Source organism: Chiroxiphia lanceolata, chromosome 2 (genome assembly GCF_009829145.1).
Source record: "Chiroxiphia lanceolata isolate bChiLan1 chromosome 2, bChiLan1.pri, whole genome shotgun sequence".
NCBI classification, from domain to species: Eukaryota; Metazoa; Chordata; class Aves; order Passeriformes; family Pipridae; genus Chiroxiphia; species Chiroxiphia lanceolata.
Genome location: NC_045638.1, coordinates 26711172 through 26736869, shown reverse-complemented (window position 1 = coordinate 26736869; position 25698 = coordinate 26711172). Strand labels below are relative to the sequence as shown.

Sequence of the window (25698 nt, the reverse complement as noted above, 5' to 3'; positions counted from 1 at the left end):
TGCTGTCTACTCTCTTATATGGTTCTGAATCATGGCTCATCTACTGCCACCACCTGCGTCTCCTAGAACGCTTCCATCAACGCTGCCTCCAAACAATCCTAAACATCCACTGGTCAGATTATGTGACCAATACATCTGTACTAGAGCAAGCAGCTGTCACTACTATTGAGGCCATGTTACTGAGAACACAGCTGCGATGGGCAGGGCACATCTCCAGGATGAAGGACCACCGCCTCCCTAAGATCATGCTTTATGGTGAACTTGCCACTGGCTGCTGCATGAGAGGAGCCCCGAAGAAAAGATACAAGGACTCCTTGAAACAACATCTCAGCCTTGGCCATATTGATCAAAATAACTGGTCTACTCTGGCCTCAAATCGAGAGGCCTGGAGACACAGCATCTATAACGTTGCTGCTTCCTTTGAGAACGCCCGCAGGATCACTCTCGAGGAGAAAAGACAATGCAGAAAGACTTGTGCCTCGCAGAATATACCACCTAAGGAGTTTTTCTGTTGTGCCTTCTGCAGTCGGATATGTCTATCTCGCATTGGCCTTATTAGCCACCAGCGTGCTTGTAACAAACGTGGGTAGAGACCTTTCCCAACTCTTCGTTCGCAAAGCCCAGCCATGTCATTTCCAGCCCATTACACTACACAGAGCCCTCAGCAGATGTGTTTCCTACTTTGTGGAAAGAGCCTACCTTCAAAATGAAGCACGAAATGTCCTTTACACAGTCCTTACACTGAGAACCTTACCAGCATTTTCAGGAAGCAATGCTGAGCAGGGTAAACCAGTAGGAGACTGACGAGTCTCAGCAAGTGGCAATGTATTAGAAGAGTTAACTTCTCCAGGCTTCATGTTACTGAAGCACAGCTTTACTTGTTTCCAAGCACAAAGTCCAAAACAAGGGACTGTTCTGAAAACACACAGTTAAGGTTCACCTTTGTGCCACAAAGAAAAAACTTATACACTTGTTTAACATAACTCCACACTAAGGATTGTTTGAAGCTTCCCAAGCAGAGCCAAACCTTGACTTCAGCACTTAACAAACGGACAAATGTTTTAAGAATGATCAGCAATACTACGAAATACAGAAAAAAAAGTGTCTTTATTAGCATTGTTACAGGCAATGCATACATAAGAACTGATCCTTAAAGTGTACAACCCCCCCAGCCAAGTTTAAAGCAAAAGAATCGGCAGATCGAGATCTATATTGTACACATGTGCAGTAACAGGATCTCTCTGAACCTTTCAACAGAATAGACTGAAATCACTTTACAAAAAAAGGTAAATAAAAATAACACCCATTTTAAAAAAGTACCAGCTCTTAACAAGCTGGCATAGCATCAAAAATATCAAACAGGGGAGTTGTCCAATCATAAAGAGTTCCTGTAAGGTTTGAGTATTGCGTCGTTCACACCCTGCATGTGCCAGGCATTGAGTTTAAAGCTTAGTAAAAAATACACACCTAAGAGACAAGGTGAAGTTCAGATTTTAAATTTCAATTTCGTCAGTTGTTACTAAATTTTTTTAAATGCATCATCAGTATAATTAACATCATTGATGGCAGCGGTGCAAAGAATGAACCTTTTCCCTTTGTTAAGAGTTCTGAAATTGAGTCAGTGTGAGTTAGCAACATCCCTCTCTGGAATCTTTAGCTGACATGATCTTATGCCAATTCCAAAAAAGCACCCTTAAAAACTTTTAGCTTGTTTCTAAGTGGGTAAATACTTAAACTAGTTAGCAAAATTAAACACCAGAATTTTCAGAAGTTATTTTTGTGCATAGTTAAATGCTGCAAGATGATTTCACATTTAATAAAGCAGACTTTAAAGAAGCAATTTGCAAGAAAAGATGTTACCTGACAATATCAGTCTTAGCTCAGGGGAAATGTGTGGGGTTTTTCTTCCCCAGCCTCTTGCAATTGCTTTTCATCTACACTGGATTTTAGTGCAACTCATTAAATTGTTTGATATCCAGCATGACTTCTCTTTCTGCCAATCAAGTAGGCAATCAACACAATCAGAACAAGACCAGCAAGGGCTGCACCAACTATTATAGGGATCAGCATGTTATTTTCATCCTGTTGACATTCTTCCACTGAAGAGAGAGAAAAAGATCCACGTTAGGTATTAGTGCACCAACAGATAGCTACATCCAGAACTTCAGGATTCTGCTCTCAGCACAGATAAAACTAGCTTAAGTGAACTTCTCGCTTGCCAACAATGAAAAGGAAGCCAAGTCCACTGAACTATGATCATTCAGGATGAAGTCTTTCTAGTACTACCTGTATGCACAATATAGAGTTATACTAATTGTTTCCTCCTCAAAAGCTGTTGCTATTACACACAAGCTTAGTCATCATAAATATCTGTGTTACTCTCCTAAAGCTGTTTTGCTTTAACCATAGTCACAAGGGACAGCTTTGCCCCTTTCATACAACTGTCTGCACACAGTTAGGAGGGAAAACTAGCAACTCTTCCTTAACTCTCCTCTGGACCATCAGGAATAAGTCTGAGTTATTTCAAAGGTTTTTACATACTTCTCACACTACTCTCAACTCGGACATCCCAATCATCCCCCACAGCATCTGTAGGGGCAGGCAGAGATTAAGCATAGCACCCACAAGCTGGCATTTGATACAGAATATTATATTTATATCAAAGTGTACTTCACAAATCTCAGGTTTGGCAGCGGTTGCCCTATGTAAACCTCTTACCTGGCCCAAACTTGTCTCCATCAATCTTGAAAACCTGGATCTGAACATTAAATACATTGACAAGGGCTTCATCTGTGACCTGCAGATTCTCCTCTGAACTGCACTTGTAAGAGTTCCCTACTGTAGCTCTCAGCCCACTCACACTGTTGTTTGATGCTTCAAAGTTTGGATCTGTGTAAGAGAAAGTCTTATGTAAACTTGAAGAGCAGGAGCTGTAAACTCATAGGGCTAAAATTTGATACATTCATCCCCAACATTTCTAACACGTTATTTAATACAGGCTACTCTTAATATTTATAGAAGTAGTCACTGAAAGCAGACTTCTTAAAAATCCTTACTTTTTGCTTCGGAAGGCAGAGTCGTGCTTACATTCACACCTTGCAGGAAGAATTTTTCAGCACTTGCATTCTTTAAAAAAACAAACAAAAAATAACAACAAACAAAAAAACAAGTTGTGATTTAAGGTAATGATACACAACATACACTGTTAACATTCAGGTCTGATTCTGCATGCATTTCGAGAAAGGTTTTCAAAGGGTAGTCCAGAACTGGGATTAGCATCCAAAGAAGAGTTTATTATTTGTACTTTAGGAGAGAAAAGCTACAGGAAATAATGCACCTTAGGAAAGATTACGCCAGGGGAAGGGAGGGGGAGGTAGAGGAAGGGGGACTTGTTACCCCTCAAACTGTTGATTTGAATTCCACACTGCAGGCATAGTTCTATCCATGCCTTAACCACCCTACTGCAGTGATCTCAGTACCCCAGAGCTGTGGACAGTCATTCGACAGCAACACATCAAGGTGATCACATCTGATCAATCCCATCAGCATTAAAAGGAGCATGAAGCTCTCTGACAAACACAGTAGATTCAGTCCTCAAGGATACACAGATCCAATACAGTGCTGGGGCAGAGCTGTGGGAAACAGGATTCCCAATCATCACAGGAGACCAGAAGCACAAAGCCCTTCAGCTGTACACAGAATATTGGTGAGGACTTAAATCCAGTTCCAGACTTGTACAATTAGATGAGTTATCTACTTGTCACAGGCTGTTCCCAGTTTGGGCAAGAAGCCTTAGTAGGCAATACAATCTTAAAAAGAAATTCCCATTCCAAACAAACTACTTTTCTGTGTATGCATATGTATATGTGCATACATACATGAACATATTCTTTTCTCACAAAACCTGCCAAGTATAAACCTATTAAATTCTAGTATTACAACCAAAGGAATTATTTATTCCCCTTCCTGTAGTTGCATCTTTTTTCCTCTTGTACTTGCCCCAGTTAGTTTTCCCACATGAAAAGTCCTGCAGACCCTGTTACATGCTTTGTGCAGAAATTCTTACCAGTGCAAACTGGAAGATAACCCTTGTTTTCTCAAAAGTCAGATTCAACAAGGCAGATGTACTGTTGCATCTCCCAGAAACACTTGTATTATGTGGTATGAAATTCAGCAAATCCAGACCCATCTGTGAGAGAAGAGGATCAGTTATGACATTTGAAGAGACTAACACATCACCTTACACTCAGTCGACGTGTAGCTGGTTCGTATCACGTGCTCACGGTGTTGTGCTTGCCAGTACCCTACAGACACCTGTGCAGGTTACAGGCTGGTGAGAGCTGCAGCCAGTTACCAGGCTGACACAGAGAACTCAGGGCAACTCTGCATGTCTAACAAAGCCTTCTGCAGCTCTGACTGGCTGCAGCCAATAACCTGCTGCTTTCTCCACAGTACACTGCTTTGGTCCTTGCAGCATAAGGAAAAACCTCAAGAGCCACCACACTACACAGGGGTCAAGACACTATAAAATACTGCTTTGACATAATGTAGAAGCAATTAAAGGAACCACCTCTAAGCACAATTATCTTGCATGTCACTTCAGTTCAAAATGCTTTAGCTTTGTCCATGGTACATGATTTTATACTGTCTTGCATCTTCAAAGGGCAGTGGGTTAAGCATACTTCCAAACAATTAAATAGAAACCTTTCAGTAGCTCTTACCTGGATCCTCACATGACTTTGGAAAACCTATTTGCCACCTCCTCAATGGTCATTACACTAGAAATCAGCTGTTCCAGCAGAGCCAGAATGCCATGCTCAGGGAATTTCGCACAATTAAGGTGGCTAAAACACAGTTGCCATCATAACCAGCCACTGTATAGCCACACACTAGCTATCAGTGCTCATGATTTTACCTCTCAGTCATCAACATCATAAATAAATATAATAGTTTTCTTGCAACACCACTGTTTCCTATTGAGGGACTTCAGCAGTCCCTTTGGGACTTCGGGTTTGTCCATGGGGCTGGCAAGCTGGGCTCTGCATCAAAAGTTGAGGGAAAGAACCTGTGCCAGGGCTAGATCTTAAATAACCCATGTATTTTTAAATATTTTTCTGGCTATTAAAATCAGCCATTAAGTAGCTTTTAAGCATTAAAGTCAAACCCAAACCTCTTCAGTGCTGGTTGGAAGGTAACTAAGTCACAAGACTGTCCAGTTTTACAGTAGTAATTTTCCTTTCTAATAATAGTCATTCCCTGTTTTCATGCAGATGCCTCTGGCCGAATTTGTGTATTTTATTTAACAGTTTAAAAATCTTGTTTAGATAGCAACTTTGATAACAGGATTCCCCCTACTCTTGATAACTTTTACTGCTTCTGTGAAATGGCCACATACACTTCTGGATTCAATAGACAAGTTTAATACTGCTCTTAGTGAATGAAAAATCCTTAACAACCACTTTTAGTAGAACTGTTTGAAATGTCACTAGTCTAGACCAAGTTAAAGCAACTCAAACAGAGGATAATGATAGATGAACACCACAAAGACCTGGGCTTTAAAAAAAAAGAAAAAGGTTAGCCTATAATAATTTACCAAATCTTCCCCAAAAGAAGGAATCTGAAGGCTCTTAAGAAAAAAAAAACCAAAATGTACCTTTTCATCTTTTTTTGGATAGGTGATATTAAGCTGTAAGCCCATGTAGGCAAGTACACAGGTTCCATTTGGACCAGTCACATTGTATTTCCCAACTGCAGGGTTTGGGGGAGATGATGTTGGTGCTGGGCTAGTCGTTGGAACCTGGCTAGTAGTCTGTTTAGGAGTTGTGGACACTACAGTAGTAGTAGAGACCCTATCTTCAGCACATTCTGTCTCTGCAGAGAAAGGAAAACAGACATTATTAAACAAAATGAAGCTGTGGGATGATCTACCTTTTTAATCCTCAAGGGAAAGGAAGACAATTCCAAGTAGCTTTTCCTAACCGAAGACAATAGAAGCTCAGAAACACAATGGTAAAGCATTACCTAAATACCTGCTGCAAAGTTTGAGACACTTTTAAAGCGTGGGATGTGAAAATGACACCTCTGCTGTTAATTTACTGAAGTTCATGTCCTTTCATTCATATCCACCATTTCACATTGCTATCAAACCCAGGTAAATTAGACAGTGCTATGCTGACAGACCCAGCATTCCCTCTGTGTGCTCACAGCAAGGCTGGCATGCCTACCCCTCACACACTTTGGGCACTCGTGTGCTAAAAGCAGGGAACAGCTTTCCTGTCTACTGTTAAAAGTGGTCTCCCAGAAGACGTGCTCTTCTTCCCCTCCCTCTGTTACACTACCAGTTTGTGAGGACCCTGTATCATTATTTTGGCAATAGCCACAGTAACCTTAAAATACTCTGGTTCTTCTGTCCTTAACAAGGGGATTCTAAGACACTGCTGCTGATGGCTATATCCTCTCACATCCATCCTCCCTTTAGTCCCACATGAGGAACCACCCTCCATGAGGGTAATAAGACTGAGTGAAGATGTGCAAATTGGCCTTTTCATCCAGTTTAGCAGCAACTTCCAAGGGAACAGAGACTGATTTATTTGCCAGAGTACTCAGAAACACCTGGCAGCAAGATCTTAACTTGATCTGGGAGCCAAGAAGGTTCCTGCATGAACATCTAAGCCAAAACCAAAGGTCAAAACAAAGACATTACTGTAGTAGAGACTTTCATGTCCCAAGCCAAGGTCATCTCCATGTGTCAGGGATAACAGCTTGCAACTTTATAAGGACAACAGCAGCTGCAACAGCAGTTCTGACTCTGACTCAAAGGGCCCACTTCTAAAATTTAAGGCATACATTTCTTGCAGGGATACCTAATAAACAGCCTCTGAACTTAAACAGCAACTTACCTTTTGATTATGGCTCAGAAAGAGAAACTCTAATCACACCTGAAGGTACACACACTCCAACATAGCATGCTTTCCTATTTCTACTCCATTTTTGGAAAGTCAAACAGCAGAGGCAAGATGGATGAATGGAGAAGTGACCCTGTGTTTTGTAGATTGATACTGGTCTGATCCCAAAACACCGTAATTTCCTAAGAAACTAAAAAGCAGCTTTCTTGGAACTTCAGTATAGAATTTTCCTCTATCTGCAAGACCTCAACACACAGAACCTCATACTCAAGTTGGCAGAGATGGAAACTAAATCACACACAATCACATCAACCACATCAAGTGGAAGCTTAGCCTAGGTGGAGTCTTGATACATTAGTTTGACTGAATTGATTTACAGCATAGCTTCTAGTAATCTTCAGATCTGTCCTGAAAAGTGAGACAAATTCTTATGTCTTTTCTTGACAGTTACAGGAAAGCAGCTGACAAAACTACTAACACAGATAAAATGAAAGCCTCCCTCTCAGAGTTGCAGATAATCACTACCATCAGCTCAATCACTAAATTCTATGTATGCTGATGGAAGTCACCATTTCTAGTGATGCACGGATGCATTGAATAATGACTCTCTTCTTCCCTTCAATGAGTCTTGTCGACATCACCAGCAGAAATATCCTTTAATTAAAGATTTGCAGAGAAAAAACATTAAGGGAAAAATCCAGAACTAAAGTTTATCAATAACTAGCTGCCAAAGGCACAAGGGAAGCCTCAAGCCTACAAGAGAGGAAAGAAGGAACAGATCGGGAAGGAACTAAGATTTTGGGGTCAAGAAGATTAAAAAAAAAAAAAAGGATAAAGTGAGAATTCTTTACCCATCTGTACTAAAAAAAACCCAAAACACCAAAACCAAGACAGACTTGTTTCAACCAAAACCAAATGTGCACTAGGAATGGCAAAATCAGATCCAAGACTAATAAAAACTTAGGGAAGATGATAATTTAAAGAAAAAGCTGTGCATGGCAGTATGGAAAACAGGAGTGTGAAAACAACAACAAAAACAACAAGAAAAACACACCCATTGAAAAAACCTCCCCATTGTAACTCAGACCAGTGTCTACCCCGAGATCATAGGAAATCACTTGTTTTTTATGAGGATCAGTAGTTTCATCAAGACAGTGATACCACAGGATGAAAAAAAGCAACTTTGAGAATATGATCATGACAAATTAAAGCATTTATGTTTACTTAAAAAAAGAGAAGGAAGCATAGGAAAACAAAGCAAATGCTGACAAATTTGAGTTCCATAAGAAACACCCTCTAGAAATAATGCAATACTCAATTTTTTTAACCAGAGGACTATGTAAGAACGGGTAATAGGTGGTCTTAAAAAGAGTAGTATTACACAGTAGGGAGATTTTATTGAAGTGCCATGGCCTAGTAACCACAGTGGTAGTGGATCAAGGGTTGGACTTGATGATCTCAGAGGTCCTTTCCAACCAGGCTGATTCTATGATTCTAAGTTTTGCAGAAGTTAAAAACCAGTTTTTCCCAGTATTATGTCTTATGTTCAATCCTGCTGATAAATAACCACTTCTCATGCTTATCCAGTATAAGAACTGGACCAAGATATCATAAGTAAAAAAATCAGATAGTTCTGAAAACTGCAGTAATAGAAATCAGAGTCTGAGATTTTTTTAAAGGATGAATGTAGGTCTGCATCTTTACTGCAAACCAGTTCACTGAATGGAAAAAACTGATCAAGAGAATGATAAGCACTGAAATCTGAGCCAGTCACGTGAAGCAGCCATAAAAGGAGTCAATGCCAGTATTACCATGCATCAGGCAAGGTATTTTTCACAGATATGGGACAAAGTAGAGATATTCCCATAGAAGGCACTTGTCCATTGTGTCCATTCCACGCTAGCACCGACTACCCTAGTTTTTAAGACTTGTTTCAACTTAACATGTACATAAATGGGATTAACAGCATAAGAAAAGTTCTACATTTCCCAAAGAAGAGGAAAATTTTTTTGTGCTCCAAAAGCAAGGCAAAGACTTATCGCTCCTTAAGGTAGCACGGGTGATCAGTTTACATGGTTCTTCATGTTTGAGGAGTGCTGCCACAAAAGCAAAGGACATGAACACACCATGAAGAGTTTATCTTCTAATCATTATAGCAGTAAAATTCCAAACTGCTTTTCAATACAAACAATCAGGACAAAAAAATCACTTTAGGACTGTGCCTGAAAGAGAAAGAGCCTTACTGTTACAGTAGACATAAAACCTCCTGCTCCCTACAGACCATTCTCTACTGTCTGCCATTATATCACTAATTTTCCCCAGAGCACAGAGTAACTAATTCAAATAACTCTGCTAGAGGCATAATGCTTGGAACTTCTCAGATACTTCTTAAACTAAGATCTTGGCCATGTGTCCAGTCAACCTACTGCAGCATGTGTTTACACCCATACTCATCAACAGCAGAAATGTTCCCCAGCACATGTACAATACCCATGGGAAGACAATGCACTATCCTCTAGTCATGGATTCTGACGTTCCTACAGAGAAAACCTGAGGCAGGTCCATTCATTTCAAAAGATGCTGCTATCAGAGCTTCAGATCCAGTTTGTATCCACCTAAATATGATTAGTCAGAACGTAAAAAGAAATCACCTATTATTGGAAATATTAGCTTGTCAAGTACATTTTCTATCACAAGATACCTACTGTTCACACTGAAAGTGCCATTTGTGAGATAGGCTTCCAAAGTGACATTGCTAAAAGTAACATTCACACTCTTCATATTGACCTGCTTGGAGTTGATGCATCTGTATTTTGTGCCCATATGTGCCTGAATAATGCTTTTATGTGATACAGTCTTCATGTCTCCTGTAGAAAGATTACATTGCATTAGTATGTAAGAGTATTTAAAGAAACAAGCCAGTATTAGATCTGGAAAAGTTATACTACAACAACAGGAAGTTTTCATTTTACCTGTAGTTGAATTAGGGAATAAAGTTGCATCTGACAGATTGTAGTGGAAAAGTAACTCTTCAACCTGGTACTTATCTGCAGATTCTGAGAAATTCAGGCTTAACGAATGTCCTGCTCCAAAATCCAATACCAGAACTGGATGAGATGCATTATCTTTACCACATGAGCTCTGTGAGCCTACTGTAGCATTTTGCGGAAGAAAGAAGTGTACAAACTATGGGGGAGAAAATAAAACACATGTAAGATTTTCCTAACTGCTTTTTAAATATCCTATGAAACTGTTACAAACATAGAGCAGACATTAATACATGCTATAAGATGTCTACTTATATACCAGTATACAGCAAGTAGCATGGTACTGGCACTCGGCTTTAAGAATGTAGCTCTCTGAAATTTGAGGACAGAACAGTACATACTCACAGCACTTCTTAAGACTTTTTTTCCTCCTAAGATAGCAATATGAATTTGCAAGTACTTCTGTACGAGGTGAATAAAATCTGGCAAACTCCAGACACATGAAAAACGGGACACTTTAAGCTTTGCTTCTTGTAGTACGAATGAGCAAGAACAAAAGCAAATGGTACACCCTACATAGTCTGGATATAATACTTTGAGTTTATTACACATTGTGAAGTAATGTGGTCTCTGAAGACCAATACAATGTTTACTTGGAAGTTTTGAGCTTACTATTTACAGTAAGAAACAGACAAAAAATGTTATGAAAGCAGTCACCCCTTAGTGCAAACACGTATACCAGTATCAGTAGGATTTCAGATCATCAGCACCACTGAAAAAGTAGATTATGCAATATATTGTAAGTACTGCACTAGTCTATAGATATACTGAAATTCAGAGACTTGCCAAGTGAGAAGCTCAGAGATTTCATGTGAGTGTGACCAAGTTCACCAAAAGACAACTGGTAGTATTTTTGCCTTTACAGTTCCAGTGAAAGCCATTTTACTTATCAATACGACTGGTTTGGAATTTCAGTCACAGAACTAATTTCACACATATATGGTTTGTGATGGTTTCAACTGGCTTTAACTCTGTTGTTTAATTAGAAGAAGCATCAGTACAAAAGAAAAGCTGATGCAACATGACTGGGAGGGCAAAAATCTTTGCCGAAGCAGTTTTCCATGCATAAATACTTGTTGAAAGTTTAAATACTGTGGATGCGCAGAAATACCCACACATTTTTATAAACACTAGAGACAAGCAGTAAGATAGCCCCCTTACCTCTTTTTGCCCATGGTTTTTGTACTCCACTGAGAAGGCTACTGTCAAATCAGCAATTATGCAGATCTTACCACTTGAATCTTTCACTTCAAATGAAGAAGAAGCCTGTAAAAAGCCTGTTAAGAATGACAAGTAGTTAACTTGGTATCACATAAATTTTTATTTTTGACTCCAAGGAGACAAATATGTACAACTGTAAATTTTGGGAGTACAACCTCAACATCAGCTGAATTTGGAAACTTGAGCATTAGCGGTCTCTGTATTAGCTTTAACATCACTAACACGCAGAGGACAAATTGAACAACTCATCTGTAAGAAGACAAAAGCCACCCAAACTGTTGGTATGCTGGGTCCTCAGAGGGTAAGAAAAACATGCGACAAACACCAGTCATACTGTTCAAGGCAGCTACTCAGAGTTCACCCTACACAGCAACTATTTTACAATCTTCAGCCAGACCTGATTTAGTGTATTTGATCCTGCATGCCTACAATACTCGTCCTTCCCCCCACAGCACACCATGCACCCTTCACTCCCGCTGTATCACGACACTCAGCTGTACATGCACTGAATGCAGCATTTAGAAAGCTTGGACTGACTGCAGATGTTTTGAAGGCATTGCCAGAAATAGCATGATAGAGCATGCTACCCTTGCCAGGAGAACTACTTTTTACTGTCATCACGCTCTCTGCCCTTGAGAGGAGGAAGGGGCCAAGACAGAGCTGCTGGGAAAAGCAGAGAAAAGCTTTCCCCCACTTGCTTCCCTCCAGCCCCAACACTCAGAGCACACTGAGTACAACTGACCACACTAGTACTGACTTAACAGAGTAAGAACGCAGCAAGAGGAGCACAGGGTCATCCTTTCTGACTGCAGCATGGACTTGGACTACAAAGAAACTTCACCTATGGGATGTGTTGTGGAGGCTGGATACAGCTGGAAAGCTGGTTATTTTGTACTTGATTTGTGGCAAAGGATAACTGACAGTGCTCCTGTACCTGAAATCATACCACGGTGTTTCCAGGTCTTTAGGGTAGAGCCTTTTATTTTTCCGATTCTCAATTTGTCAGCACACAGCCCCCCCCCAAAGTGAACTTCACTGCAAAAAGCCTGCACCGTTTGCATGGTAGGGCTTTATCAGTCTGCATTTGCAACAACTTTAGTCTTGCAGAAAACCTGATAAAAAACAGCTGCAAAACATAAATCACTATTGCAAGCAAATAAACAAATAAGCTTTAACAAGTCAAACATCCATTCAAGGAGCTAATCCATTCAACTGTTGATAATAGCAAAAAGATCCAGATGAGGGCTTTTCCATTAGCTAGCTTCCCTCTCCAAGAAACTAAAAAAAAAAATCAAAAAAAAAATCCTAATTTAGAAACTTTGCACTGCAAAACTATGGTGTGTACAATTGTGTTAAGACAATTACTACGAAAAGCTGGACTTTTGCAGTTGGACTTTGGTAGAAGGCACATCAGTTGCAGGAAAACATTGGAAACTATTTCTCTGGCACCCATCAAGCATTTCCCTTGTTGCCTTCCCCTTAGCAACAACATATCCTCCCCCAGCACCAATCAGGGCAAAACTTAAGCTGGAATTCATACACTTTACCCAGTTGTTTGAAAAGTCTAGACTTGAAATCAGAGATAGACAGAAGAAAGAAAATGCTTACAAATAGATAGTGTACAAAACTTATTTCAAAGAAAAACTGTCCTACCTTTGCCTTTATGTCCAGTTTAAAATGTTCATTAAGGAACATATATTCATTATTTATTGCAATTCACAGCAGTACTAAAAAGAGTTGATGTTCTTCCACATGGAAGTTTCAATTTGCAAAGTCTCCTTCAATTTGAATTTACATCTGGAACATGTTTACATTTATGCTTACACTTTCTTGAAGATTCCTAGCATAGCGTAGAAAACAGTGTAGAGGCAGGAAATAAGAGTCCATTGCTCCTTGAACTAACACTATCACTGGAAAATGTGCTAGCATGAAAACCTTCAGTGTGCATGCCAACCCTCTTGTTTGATAGCTATTAAAAATCTTGACAATTTTAGAGCTAAAATTAATCAAGTAACAAGCAGTAAAAGAATGAAAGATAAAAAAGTTTTTAAAAGAAATGCAGAGGAAAGAAAATACTAAAAAAAAATTAAGAAAAATGTTGCTGACATAAAGGAAAATGTGACAGACCTGCCCATTACAGATGATTCAGAGAACAACAAAAGACAATGCAGAGGTACCAGGAAGCGCTAAATTGAAGACAACTTCTGGTAATGAAGAGCTGACAAATTATCCTCAGCAAGTTCAAGTAACAAATAAGGGGCATGAACAAACAGTAAAAAACACCACCTGCACACCTATTAGATTTTTGCAAGATTAAGTTCACACCATTATATGAATCCTGATGTAATTAGTGTGGAATAAATGCTTTAAAACCTCACTCCTTCTTAAGAAATGTTCAGCAACTGATGGATTTGCAGTGTCAGTGATGAGACAGACACATCCAGCATGAGACACTGAGCTGTCCTCAAAGTGGCAAGAGAGCTGTTTCACTGCAAGGCAACATGCACCAGGGTGGTGATCAGAGAGCACTGTGCTGCAGCATCATCTGCTCACAAAATCTTGGAGGAACGCAGATGAAACCAAGTGAAACATAAGGGACCACAAACAGTAAGAGCCTACAGTCAAAATATCAAGAATACAGAAAAGCAAACCTATATTGAATCAATTTATCCTGGGAATATTTCTAATTAAGTTACATAACATATTGCTCAGTTCAATCAGGGTTTATCTACAAGTTGAGAATATTGTTTGTACATCTCATAACAATATCATTCTTTGCTATTTAACACAAAAATGGATACAACTTCCAGACTCAACTTCAGACTTTAAAAGCTCCTCTTAATAAACTGCAGTGCCCTATTTGACAACTATCTGTGGTAGAGCAAGTGCAGTATTGAAGAGCTCCTTGACTTTTCAATAGCAAAAAGTAAGTTTTGTGAGGTGCATTATTCACTTGGTTGAAAACACTACATTATGGATATCTAGTACAGGAATCATCAAAAATGTAGTAACATAAAAGATGTTTCATTTAGTTCGGATGCTTCCTTTGTATTCCACTAGGTCCCAAGAAAAGGCTGCTTATATGTTTATTCTAGCTGCCCACTTTCAACTAAAAATCATAAGAGAATCTCTCCGTTTATACCTCATTTCTGCAATTACAGTCTCATGCAAGAAAATATTGAAGATAAAACTGCTAAAGCAACACACGTTACTTGAACTAAATCCAGCCTCTTCCCTTACCTAACATATCTAACTAAAAAAAAAAAAAGTTTATTTATTTTACCTCAGACTGTTAATAAGTCAAACAAAACAAATACTTCCTTGATTGTATAAGATTTTATCTTAAAGAAATCTACTTCATAAAATTGTTTGTTTTAAACTGAAAACTACAAAGCTAACAAAACAATCTAGCACATCTAAATATAAGCCCTTTTGAATATGGCTCTTAGAATGGCTGGATTCCTCACCTCTTGACCACATAAAGACGCTTTCAGGTTTCAACCTTCTTATAACTGAAATCCTGATAGTCAAGCACAGCTACCCTTGGGTTACTCTCCCATATAATGGAAACCTACTAAGGGAGAGAGATGTCCTGTGCTCTAAGAAATATTACTGGCAATTGTTTACACTGTCTGCTTGCAAAGAGGACCTCAATTACTATAGTTAATCATTTACTTTGTGTCTAGTTTTTATTAGAAACATGGAACACTGACAATAAGGATGCAAAACACAAAAGCTTCTTCTGTATAATCTGGAGTTTATTACCACGGCCATTTTTTTCTGCATAAGTAAAAACCTCTTCACCATTTTTCTTTCTACCTCTTGGAATGAAGGACAGCAAGCCATCCACATCCACCTGGTCACATATTCCACATGATCAGTAGTTTAAGCCGTACAGATACCCAGTGGATGGGACTGTTTGCAGTTATATTGACTGCCTACAGCACTAGGGAGGTAAACCAGGGTTGCAGCAGGGCCCAGCACCCCTCCCCAGAAGCCTGTGAGGGGGGTGCAGAGCACCACACCCACAGCCCAGTCATACAAAGACACCCTGTAATTGCTGTGCAGCAGCTCCCCAGGTAGAGGGTGATTGCTGACAGATGCCAGCCCTGCACAATCTGCTCCACCTGAGCTACAGTACTGATGTGTTGCCCTGCACCTTTGCCCAGGTGTTCTGATGGCACACACAGCTATGCCACTATCTGTGGGGCATTAATCCAAGGAGATAAGAAATGCTGGTTCTTAGCTAAAGAAGGTTTATTTTCTATTGTACATATGAAACGAAGTGGCCAGTAGTTTACTCATTCTGATGGTTTGGAATGATTCTGTCACCTCAGCGCCATTTTGTGAACAAAGTGGTAACCTTAGTCAACACTTCAGACTCCTAAATCTATGCCAGAGAAGAGAATGGAAAAATCCCCGAGGAGTTATGCTCTCCTCTAATGACCTATCTTCTAACATAAGCACCACTCCCAGAGGGACAACTGGTCCAAGTCCTTTATCAGAAGACTGACTTGAGGTCGCTTCCTTAGGATTCAGAACCTTGGGATAGTACAGAAAGAAAAAGAATTTAAAAATAACATATTTTTGGAAAGATCACACTATTTCCTAACCCTAATATTTCAGGAACAAAACAAAGCAGTAAAATCGCTTGACAGACTTGATGTATGAAACACTTTGTGAGAGACAAGATGGTCTCATAAAAGGAATTATATTTACTTGTCCACATCTGATAGATACAGACAACTGAATGCTGGCTATCTGGACAAGGTTGGACTCACTTCAACTGCTGTTGGACACAGCTGAACACACACACAGGTGGGGAAAAGGGGAACAGAGCTTAATTCAAGGATGGATGAGAGTACTTAAGGAGAGAGGAGAACCCACTGCACTCATGCAGGTGCAGTGCCTGATTATATCGAGTTCCTGATCCAGCCCCACAATATATATATTCTTGCCAGCTAAGAAATCCATGCAGTCTCAGATTATGGGCTTGATATTGTTGACTTCCATTAAGGCAGTAAACATTTTGTTTTTCAACTCAAGCTTGCAGATTAATAACCTGTGTCTTTATAAACAAATTTACAAAAGTACAAAGGCATTACAAAGGAAAGGCTACCTAGCAGCTGTACACTTGCTATTTGACCTGAGAATTGCACAATTGCATCAAGTTTCGTCGCATGCAGCTTCTCTATGGCTTTCTATCTAGAGGAAGGAAGTCTTTAGGACAGCTCTACAGCAAATGATTACATGAGTGCACTGGTAGGTCTGAACTCCCTTGGCCAGCCCCTTTTCCACATTCACACAAGTCCATTCTGCACTTGCTCTGGTTAGTGCTGCTGTACCACACCACAGGACTAACACACATTCTTCAAGGCAGCTGGCAGCTGCAAACAATGTTTTGGAAGAAGAAGCACTGTGTGACAATTTAAAGAGAAAGTCTCCCCAGAGAAGAGGATATTGGAAAAAAACATAATGAACTAACTGCCAGAGTAAAACTACTCTACCAGTCCTCCAAAGAAGCAGATCTTAACTCTGTCAAGGAAAGTAAAGACATACTGGTGTTCCCATATTGCACAGAGTGAATTCTGCCTTGTTAAGAAATCATAAAACACTGAAGTTTAATACAAGAAAACAAAATATACTAACTGTGAACTACTGTGCTCCAGCCTGAACACTGGAGAAGGCACAAGCCAGAGAAGCATCCACTGCACAGAGCTGAACCACATTTGAAACTCTGTACTCTAATGCCAAGGTGCTCCTAAAACTCTCACACTTGGAATTACAGTAGAAATAGTACTGACAGTCATGTTGCTCTCAAGTGACAGAGAAGGTAAAGAAACTGTTACCCTGAGACTGAAAGGGACACCAGTCTGTCTTGAAATCAGATGCACAAAATCCATGGAACTCTGATTTACCAAACCATAAGGTACATTTTAAATATATGATATAGAATTAAGATAATGCAAGGGAGTGCTCAAAGAGATGGTGTAACTATCAGCACTTACATAACCAAAAGTGTCTCCTGCCAAGCTAAAGAGAATAAATACCAAGAAATCCAAGATTTCTCAAGGAATTTCCAAATAATCATGTCTGACTTGAGAGCAAAGACAAACTTGTAGTTAAACTGCAACAAGCAAAGGTGAGGTGTGCCTCCTTAGTGCTAGAAATAAGTTATTATCTTTAAGACCTAGAAAGGCTTATCAGAGATAACAGCAGTTAATGTCTCAATAGAACATTAATTTTTTGAGTCAGATTCCTCGGTACCTAGAGGTATTTCTTCAGTTTATGGTCTGCTACTGATTAGAAAACATCCTAATCACTACAGAACAATCTAGAAGTAGATTACGCCAAAACTGAAACTCCTCAGTGAGCCTAAACAGAAACCTAGGGAACATATCCCAAAAGTGTCGTGTCAGGGAGCCTGCAGAGTTCTCACACAGCAAGTTAGAAGTAACTTTACTAATGAGAAAAGCTGCTGAACTCAAAGGTAAGTAACCTGTCACATGATGACTAGCACACAAATTCAGATCCTTAAAAACTATGTCAACACACTTCAAGCAGCTCTCAAGCAAACACTATGTTAAGGGCAGCATTTGGCAAAAACAATCTTTGAAAAGTTGTTCAACATAAAAGCAGTTACATTTTGTGAAAATTGAGTTTTACTCGATCTCAGTTCCATACAGCTACTGATGCCAAAACTGAGAAGAACAATTCAGCACCAAATTACTCATGGGCTGGAATACATTATCAGGTTCCTCTCAACTATCCCATCATTGGTAGTAAGGTTTGAAATTCCCCTTTGGACTAGAGTTGTGCAATAGAAACACATGAATTATGTGTCAATAACTCTGAAATGGCATCACGCTACTTTGACAACCTAATTTTTCCTTCCTCAAATCTCAAGCACTTCATTATGTACTCACTAACACTGAATCCACGTTTGACTCTAACCCTGGATTTTCAGAAACGTTTTCTCTGACGTGTCTGTGGTTCAGTAAGGAAAAAAAATCTGTGGGTGCTCTAGAACTCGGAGAGCACGAGCAGCTCTGCTGGGTTTGGCACACAACCCAACTGACTCATCGTGCTCAACTACAGACAAGCACCATCTTACTTCATATTTCAAAAAGTAGCAGCCAAGCTTGAGGGGCACTTGTTTTCCCACAGCCCCCCTTCCCTGCATTTACCGCTATATTACCTAAACCTCTTTTTAAATTCCATATGCATTCTTGATGAGGAAACTAATCACAAAATATTTAATGAAATGACACATGAAATATTCAGCTTAGTGCTTGCTGCTCAATGTAAATGGAAAACTGAAACAGTAAGTGAGGTGTGGTGAAGTATTCAAGAGGAAAAAATTTCTTTTGTCCCAAAGTCAAGGCATCACCAAACAAGCTTTCACATTTGACTCACTCACACTAATTCTTCAGCCTCCTGTGACCATTACCTTACCCTAATCAGTGTTCACTCAGATGACTAAAAGGCTGCAAATGAGCTAAAAATATCTGAAGACTTCAGCTCATATATTTTCATTATCTTGTATTCTTCTCCCCTCACCAACAACCCAAGCCCCACAGTGTGGCAGAAGATGTCAGAGGCTTGCTGTATTCCAGGAACGGGGTCTCTATTTACACCACAAAATTTCCCCCCAAGACTGTGGGATAAAGTTATGCAGAAACACTGCCCAGCTACTAAGCTACTAGACACTGGTACAAAGTCCCAGCTGTCAGTAAATACTCTGGGGTAAAATAAACCAGTCTGTTGCCTCAGATGCCAACACACTTTACATGCCAGAAAGTGACAAACATAATGCATCGAATGATGTTTGTAAGTGGTGATTAAGTAGGGGAAGGCTACTACAGTCACAGAAAATATTACTTGTGGTAGCACTTAAAAACCACACAGGCTGACTATAAGGCAATTCTTCATTGAAGCTGTAATTATATTAAACAAACCACACAAACAACTTCCACCATAACACCAGTTCAACACGTCAGTTGCCAGCCCTAAAAAGCAGGTCAAGGAGCACTGTAAGTCATTATGCTCACTAGACTGGCTCACAAAGGCTGGATATTTGAACTGCTCAGTGCCCTTTGCAAGTGGCATCTTCTGGGCTCAGTGAAACTGAAGTACTGTCAACAGCGATAAAGATATTTACTACCAAAGAGACATCAGAAGAGACTCAAAGACTGTCATATCTCAAAAAACAACGGCAGATAACCATTCTCAACTGCTGCTTTACTCAGAAATATTTTTGCCAGCTGCTGAAGAAGTTTCCTTTGCTGCCAAAGCCACATCTCAGAAACCTGAGAGCGTTGTGTGATGTGGCTTTCACGACAAGAAACCAAGAGCAAGGTAGTTATCAGTAAACAAGCAAGACACGCTTCCTCCTAAAACAGCCTGACTCCCTTAACAAGCCGTCTCATCAAGGCACTGAAATCTCTCTACTCCATACGTGTTTCATATTTTACTCAAGATACGGCAGGATAGACACCATTAAGAAAGGGAGCATTACATGCCCTAAAGAAAACTGCCACTTCCCAGCAATGACACCAGTAGCTCCCGCGTCCCCACGCCTCGTGAGAGCTGAAGGCGTTTCCAGGTTCTTCCCGGAGCGCTGTCCCCAGATCCAGCGCAGGTGCTCAGACCAGCGTTGCCGAGCACTGCGCGGTTCAGCCCCGCCAAGCACAGCCGCCGCCTCCGCCTCCCGGTCCGTATTTACCGTTCCCCCCGTACCTCGGGCCCTCGCATGGGCCCGGCGGGGCGGGATGACTCCCCAGCAGGGCGCTGCGCCGGTGACCTCCCCGGAGGCCCAGGACCCCCCTGGTCAATCACTGTCCGGGAATGCCCGCAGCAGGCGGGAGTGAAGCATCTCCAGCCACAGCTGCGCGGCTGCCGCGTCCACCGCCGCCGCCCTGGGGCCGTCCCAGGCCGCGGCGCCCCCCCTGCCCGCCCCTCGCCCGGCGCACTGGCCGCCCGCGCCCTCCACTTCCTTACCGAGCAGGGCGGCCGCCGCCAGCAGCCCCCGCGCCATGTCGGGGTCGGGTGCGGGCGGGAGCGGCGGGAGCGGGGCCGGGCCGCGGGCGGACACGGGCGGGGGGCGGCGGCGGCTCCGCGCTCGGGGCGCTCTGGCGACGGCCCCGACCGGTCATGTGACCGCTGACGTCACTGCCCCGCCCGCCCATCACGTGACCCCCGCGCGGGGGTGGGGTGGGGAGGATCTCGCGAGAGCAGGAGGCGGGGATAGGGAGGGTAGGGATAGGGATATGGGCAGGGACAGAGAGACAGGGATAGGGGTGCAGGGATAGGGATAGGGGCGGGGCAGGGCGGGATCAGGGATAGGGATAAGCATAGGAGCGCATAGGAGCAGGGAAAGGGTAGGGGTAGGGGCAGGAGAAGGGGCAGAGCAGGGCCAGGGCCCGGCACACGCTCCCTGCCTGTGCCCACGGGCTCTCAGCACACAGTGCTGCGGCTCAGCCCAGGGCCCCTCTGGCCACCAGCCCCAACCCGCGGGCCCAGGGCTTCTGAGGGCCCTGTGCCATCGTGGGCTGAAGGACAGTCACGGCTTGGCCCCGGGCACTGCTGCCCTGGCACAGCCCCCTGCCCACCCCTCCCGTGCGGCACAAGGGTCTGGGTGCTTCCTGTGCACTGCTCTGCATCCCAGCCCTGTGACTTGTGCTGGATCAAAGCTGCGAGCAACATCAAGGCGCAGGCCAGCCCTACCAGCTCTAGGCATTTAACTAGATTCCAGTGGGGAATGCTGCACAGTCACTCCTGTGTTAAAAGGGAAGGTGATAGAAGAGGGAGAGTAATGGCTTTGGTAAGTACAGAACACAGAATCACAGAATTGTTAGGGTCGGAAGGGATCTCTGGAGATCATCCAATTGAACCTGCCTGCCAAGGCAGGCTCACCCAGACCAGTGACACAGGAACATGTAAAGGGGGTTTGGAATGTCTCCAGAGAGGGAGATTCCATGACCTCCCTGGGGAGCCTGTTCCAATGCTCTGCCACCCTCAACATAAAGAAGTTCTTCCTCATGTTGAAGTGAAAGTTCTTGTGGTTTAGTTTATGGCCATTGGTCCTCATCCTGTCACTTTACAGTACTCACTTAAGTTCTGTATTGCCTCCAGAATATGTTTATTGTCACGGAATTTAAAGGCAGTTTAAGGTGAATACAGTCATTCTACATAGAACTATTTCAGCCCCAGCTATATAAAAACATTGAAACTTGATAGTCTATTATCTCTGAAGTGATGTATCTGTATATACCCATGTATACATATAACCCACCTGTGGTTCAAGAAAAAACAGGGACTTGTGTTTACATGGGTAAAAATTGCAGTTTCACATACTTTCAGATGATGTCTGATGTTTTTGAAGGAATCTCTATTTTTTTTAAAGAAAACTAAAGAAAAGCTGAAGTTAGATATAAACATTCTCAGATGTAATGGAGCATAGTAATGGAGATGGGAAACCCAGGCCATTTGATCACTTTGTAATTCAATGCTTTCTCTTATCTATGCTGTTAGGGATATGCTTACTTTGTCTGAAACTTCAGAAGTATTTATTTTGCTACTGAAATCTTATTTCTATTAATACTGGAAAGTGTGCCAATAGCAGGGTATTTTTGCTTTCTCAAAATGACTGCTGTTGTCATCCCTCTCCTCATTACAGTGCACTCCAGATTGTCTCTGAAGCAGAATCAGTTCTGGTCCCAGGCTGACTCCATACATTTTTACTTAGAACTGATTTGAAATGCAATTTAGCTACTACCAGCTGCTAAATTCCAGTTCAGCTACTGTGAACTTGATCTTTCCTTGATGTTTGTCTCAGTTCACTTGCACTTGCTCTTTCCCCAAAACATCCTAGATCAGTTTAGTTGCTCCCTAGGCTTGGGGATCTACCTTTCATTTTCAATGATATTGATATAAACAGGTATTTCTTAATGCTGCATTTTTATCTCTGCATTTTTAGAGACAGTAATGTATTATTTCAGTTTGTTTGCAACACTTTATGCTCGCCACGCATTACCAAAAGCAGAAGTTAGTCAGTTTGAAAAAGGACATAACAAGTGGCTCTGGTCAAGTGTTTGAGTGAGTCATCTGCAGAGGAGTTGAGGGTAATGGAGGTGGGATATGGGTTGTTCTCATTTTTCAATCACTGTTTTTGGAACCTCTGCTTGGAGTGGAGAAAGTGGCTGCAGAACACTTGAAGTCTGCCACAAGACAAAACAGAGAGGGAGGCCTGATGTCAGGTTTAAACTTGCTGTGCAGCAGTCTGGCTCTCTGCTGGAAAATCAGTAGGTGTCTATGAATGGAAGAGTGACAGATGCCTGGATTACTACCAAAAATTATGTTTCCATAAAGCAACAATATTGCAGCAAAGATTTGGTAAACAAAGAACATAAGGCTATCAGCAGAGAATGATGTTGACCTTATGTGCTATGGATCATTAGCTCACTAGGCCTTTTATAATGGTGTAGACTGCACAATAACAACTTTCATGGTGTTCAGTAAAAGTATTGTTGTACTAAAGAAGGGTAAGGGCATTTGCTAGACTAATGGAACAAGTCTTACACAACCTTGCTGGACATTAGCCCTGCTACTCAGTAACTTGTATGACATCAATCAAAGATGATAGCAGGGTAAGACATAAACATAAACCTACAGCTTTGGTAAAAGCTGGTTATATACACAGCTCAGAGATCCAAATTAGTGCTGTCACTCAGGGAAATGAAATGTAGTCCATAGCTAGCTGCTATGGAGCTGCTAGCCAAGGAACATGCACACACACCCCCAGATACTAACCACGATATGCTTCTTGGCCTCTCTTCAGAGCCATGGCTGCAGAACGGCTGCTCATGGTAAACAAGCAGGAGATGAAGGAGCCGTTACTTACAGTAAAAGCTGTCCAGCAAGGTCAAGGCAGAGTACAAGCATGGGAGACAATACAGGTTAGGAATTTTTACCAGGAAAGAATTTCCACAAAACATGACTCCATTTTTCCTGTAGCCTTTTGCTGCACATTACCTGACTTCACAGGGTTACAGCCTTTCTGTAGAGGCTTACTAGTAATAGCTAACCAAGTTTACGGTACAGAGTCCATTCTCCCTAATACACCTGCTGAAGATCATAAACCTACAAATAGAATAGAATCATTGGTTGGAAAAGACCTCAAATGTTAAGCCAGCATTTCCAAGTCCCCCACTAAACCATGTCCCTAAGCACCACATCCACAAGTCTTTTAAATACCTCCAGGGACGGTGACTCCATCACTTCCCTGGGCAGCCTATTCCAGTGCTTGACGAGTCTTTCAGTAAAGAAAGTTTTCCTCCTTCTTTGGCAGAACTTGAGGTTTTTTCCTCTCACCCTATTGGTTGTTATTTGGGAGAAGAGACCAACCCCCACCTGGCTACAACCTCCTTTCAGGTAGTTGTGGAGAGTGATAAGATTACCCCTTAGATTAGAACCTCCTCTTCTCCAGGCTAAACAACTCCAGCTCTCTCAGCTGCTCCTCTTAGGACTTGTGCTCCAGACCCTTCAACAGTTCTGTTGCCCTTGTCTATACACACTCCAGCACATTAGTGCCCTCCTTGCAGTGAGGGCCCCAGAACTGAACACACAGTCTGAGGCGTGGCCTCACCAGTGCCAAGTGCAGGGGGACAATCACTGCCCTGGTCCTGGTGGCCACACTATTCCTGATACAGGGCAGGATGCCATTGGCCTTCTTAGCCACCTGGGCACACTGCTGGTTTGTGTTTAGCTGCTGTCAATCAGCACCCCCAGGTCCTTTTCCACCAGGCATCTTCCCAGCAACTGCCCCCCACCTGGAGCTTGCACAGGTCTATCTGCATAACAATTTCACGTAGTGAAGTTGGATGAAAGGTGTGTGACTTTTTTTCAAGTATGTATAGCACAAAGAAAGGAAGACAAAAACTGCAGTAGGCCAAGTGAGTGAATTAGAAGCTCAGGTTCAGATAAAGGAATTAATGGAGAAGCTACAATACGGAACTGAGAAAACAACACCCAAGGGAGAGGGCAGGAATGAAGCTGTTGCCTGGAATGGGGAGTTGCAATTGCCAGACTTGGGAAGCACCATCAAATCAGCCCCCAGCTACATTCTCATACTTACTTTTCCTCCGGAAATGTTGGACTAGATGACAGGGCATCAGATTTACAAAAATTGCTTTTTAAATACATATAATGTATGTTTGGATGAGTTATTTGTATCCCAGACTCTTGCTGTTATTTTTGTCATAAATAACCAGCTGATTGAGACTGGACACTCAGCCAAATTCTATCACAAGCTATCAAAAAGCAATCAAATGCAGCTATTTTGATATGGAGAAATGATTACCATGCTGACTAATAATCTAACTGCTAACCTGTCTGGTTCAGTACAGAAAAAAAATCCTGGGACGAAAAATGTGAGGAAATCAAATTAAAAATGAGGACCTGAGAGAGTCATGATTACCTGGCCTGTCAGTCTCTCCCACAGCTTTTGAACCTCCGAAGCCACTTGCAGACCAATGTGGAAGAGTAAGAGTCTTCAGAGATTTTCTACAGGTTCAGGAACAAGGGGGTGGGTGGAGATCAGCAGCTGGATAAAGAAGAACAAAACTCACGCTCCCACAAGCAGAAAGGCAGAACTAAGGATAACGCCCCCCCAAGTATTGCTGCTTGAGATTATTTGTGGGGGATGATACAGTCAGGGACCAAGAGCACAGAAAGACAGGTTTCATTATTTTCACTGCTATGGAAGAACTCATTTTTAATTGCTAGACCACAATAACTTGGCCAACGAGTTCCTAGTCTGTAGCAATTAAGAAAAACTGTACATGTCAGCACTTTCAATCAATTAGCATTGCTTCCTGAGGCAGAACCATTTCAATCATCTTCAGGATAACAACACTGCTTTTAATCTATTCTTTAGAACCACTGAACCAGGACATTTGGGCTAAGAAGAGGCAGGCAGGACACACTCACTGCTTCCTATCAGCTACTGCACATTACTGCCAGCTTCTGGTGTGGATAAAGCCTCTGGCCGTTACATTTCTGCGAGGAACAAACTCCTTTTTGGTTTAGAAGTCTAGTAAGATGGATCTGATCGGTTTCCATACACAAAGAAAATGAACTACAAGCTGAACTGTGTAAATAACACTCAAGAACCAACTGCACAGATAAACTGAAGTGCCGTTCTCACAAAAGCTAGGACATTATTACGCTTTAAAGATTTTATTTGCATTAACTGAAGATTCAAATATTAAAATAAGTCTATATTAAATTATAACATTAAATATGCTTTAAATACAATAAACTAAACATTTTTAGTTTCTAAACACAAAGGGAACAAAAATAATTCAGGAGAATGCAATAAAATTAACGACACCAGATGACAGAATAAGGACTTTTAATATGTAGATCCAGATGACAACAATGTTTACTTCAAGAAGAGGTGGTGGCCTTTTAACTAATGCACAAAACTCAAGTTACATAAACTTTATAAGATATCCTCAAGAAAA

At 41.6% G+C, this 25698-nt stretch overlaps 1 protein-coding gene across 1 annotated transcript; it reads right to left on the bottom strand.

Moving 5' to 3' along the window:
* Positions 1-1088: 1088 nt before the first annotated feature.
* LAMP1 (lysosomal associated membrane protein 1) lies at positions 1089-20312 on the bottom strand. The gene is made up of 9 exons (XM_032678841.1): positions 20174-20312; positions 11114-11229; positions 9878-10091; positions 9611-9772; positions 5654-5871; positions 4067-4189; positions 3057-3126; positions 2719-2889; positions 1089-2099 (listed from the first exon to the last, which is right to left on the bottom strand). The coding sequence occupies exons 1-9, from the start codon at positions 20208-20210 to the stop codon at positions 1960-1962; spliced, it is 1251 nt and encodes a 416-aa protein (XP_032534732.1). The 5' UTR covers positions 20211-20312; the 3' UTR covers positions 1089-1959.
* Between the last annotated feature and the right edge of the window lie 5386 nt (positions 20313-25698).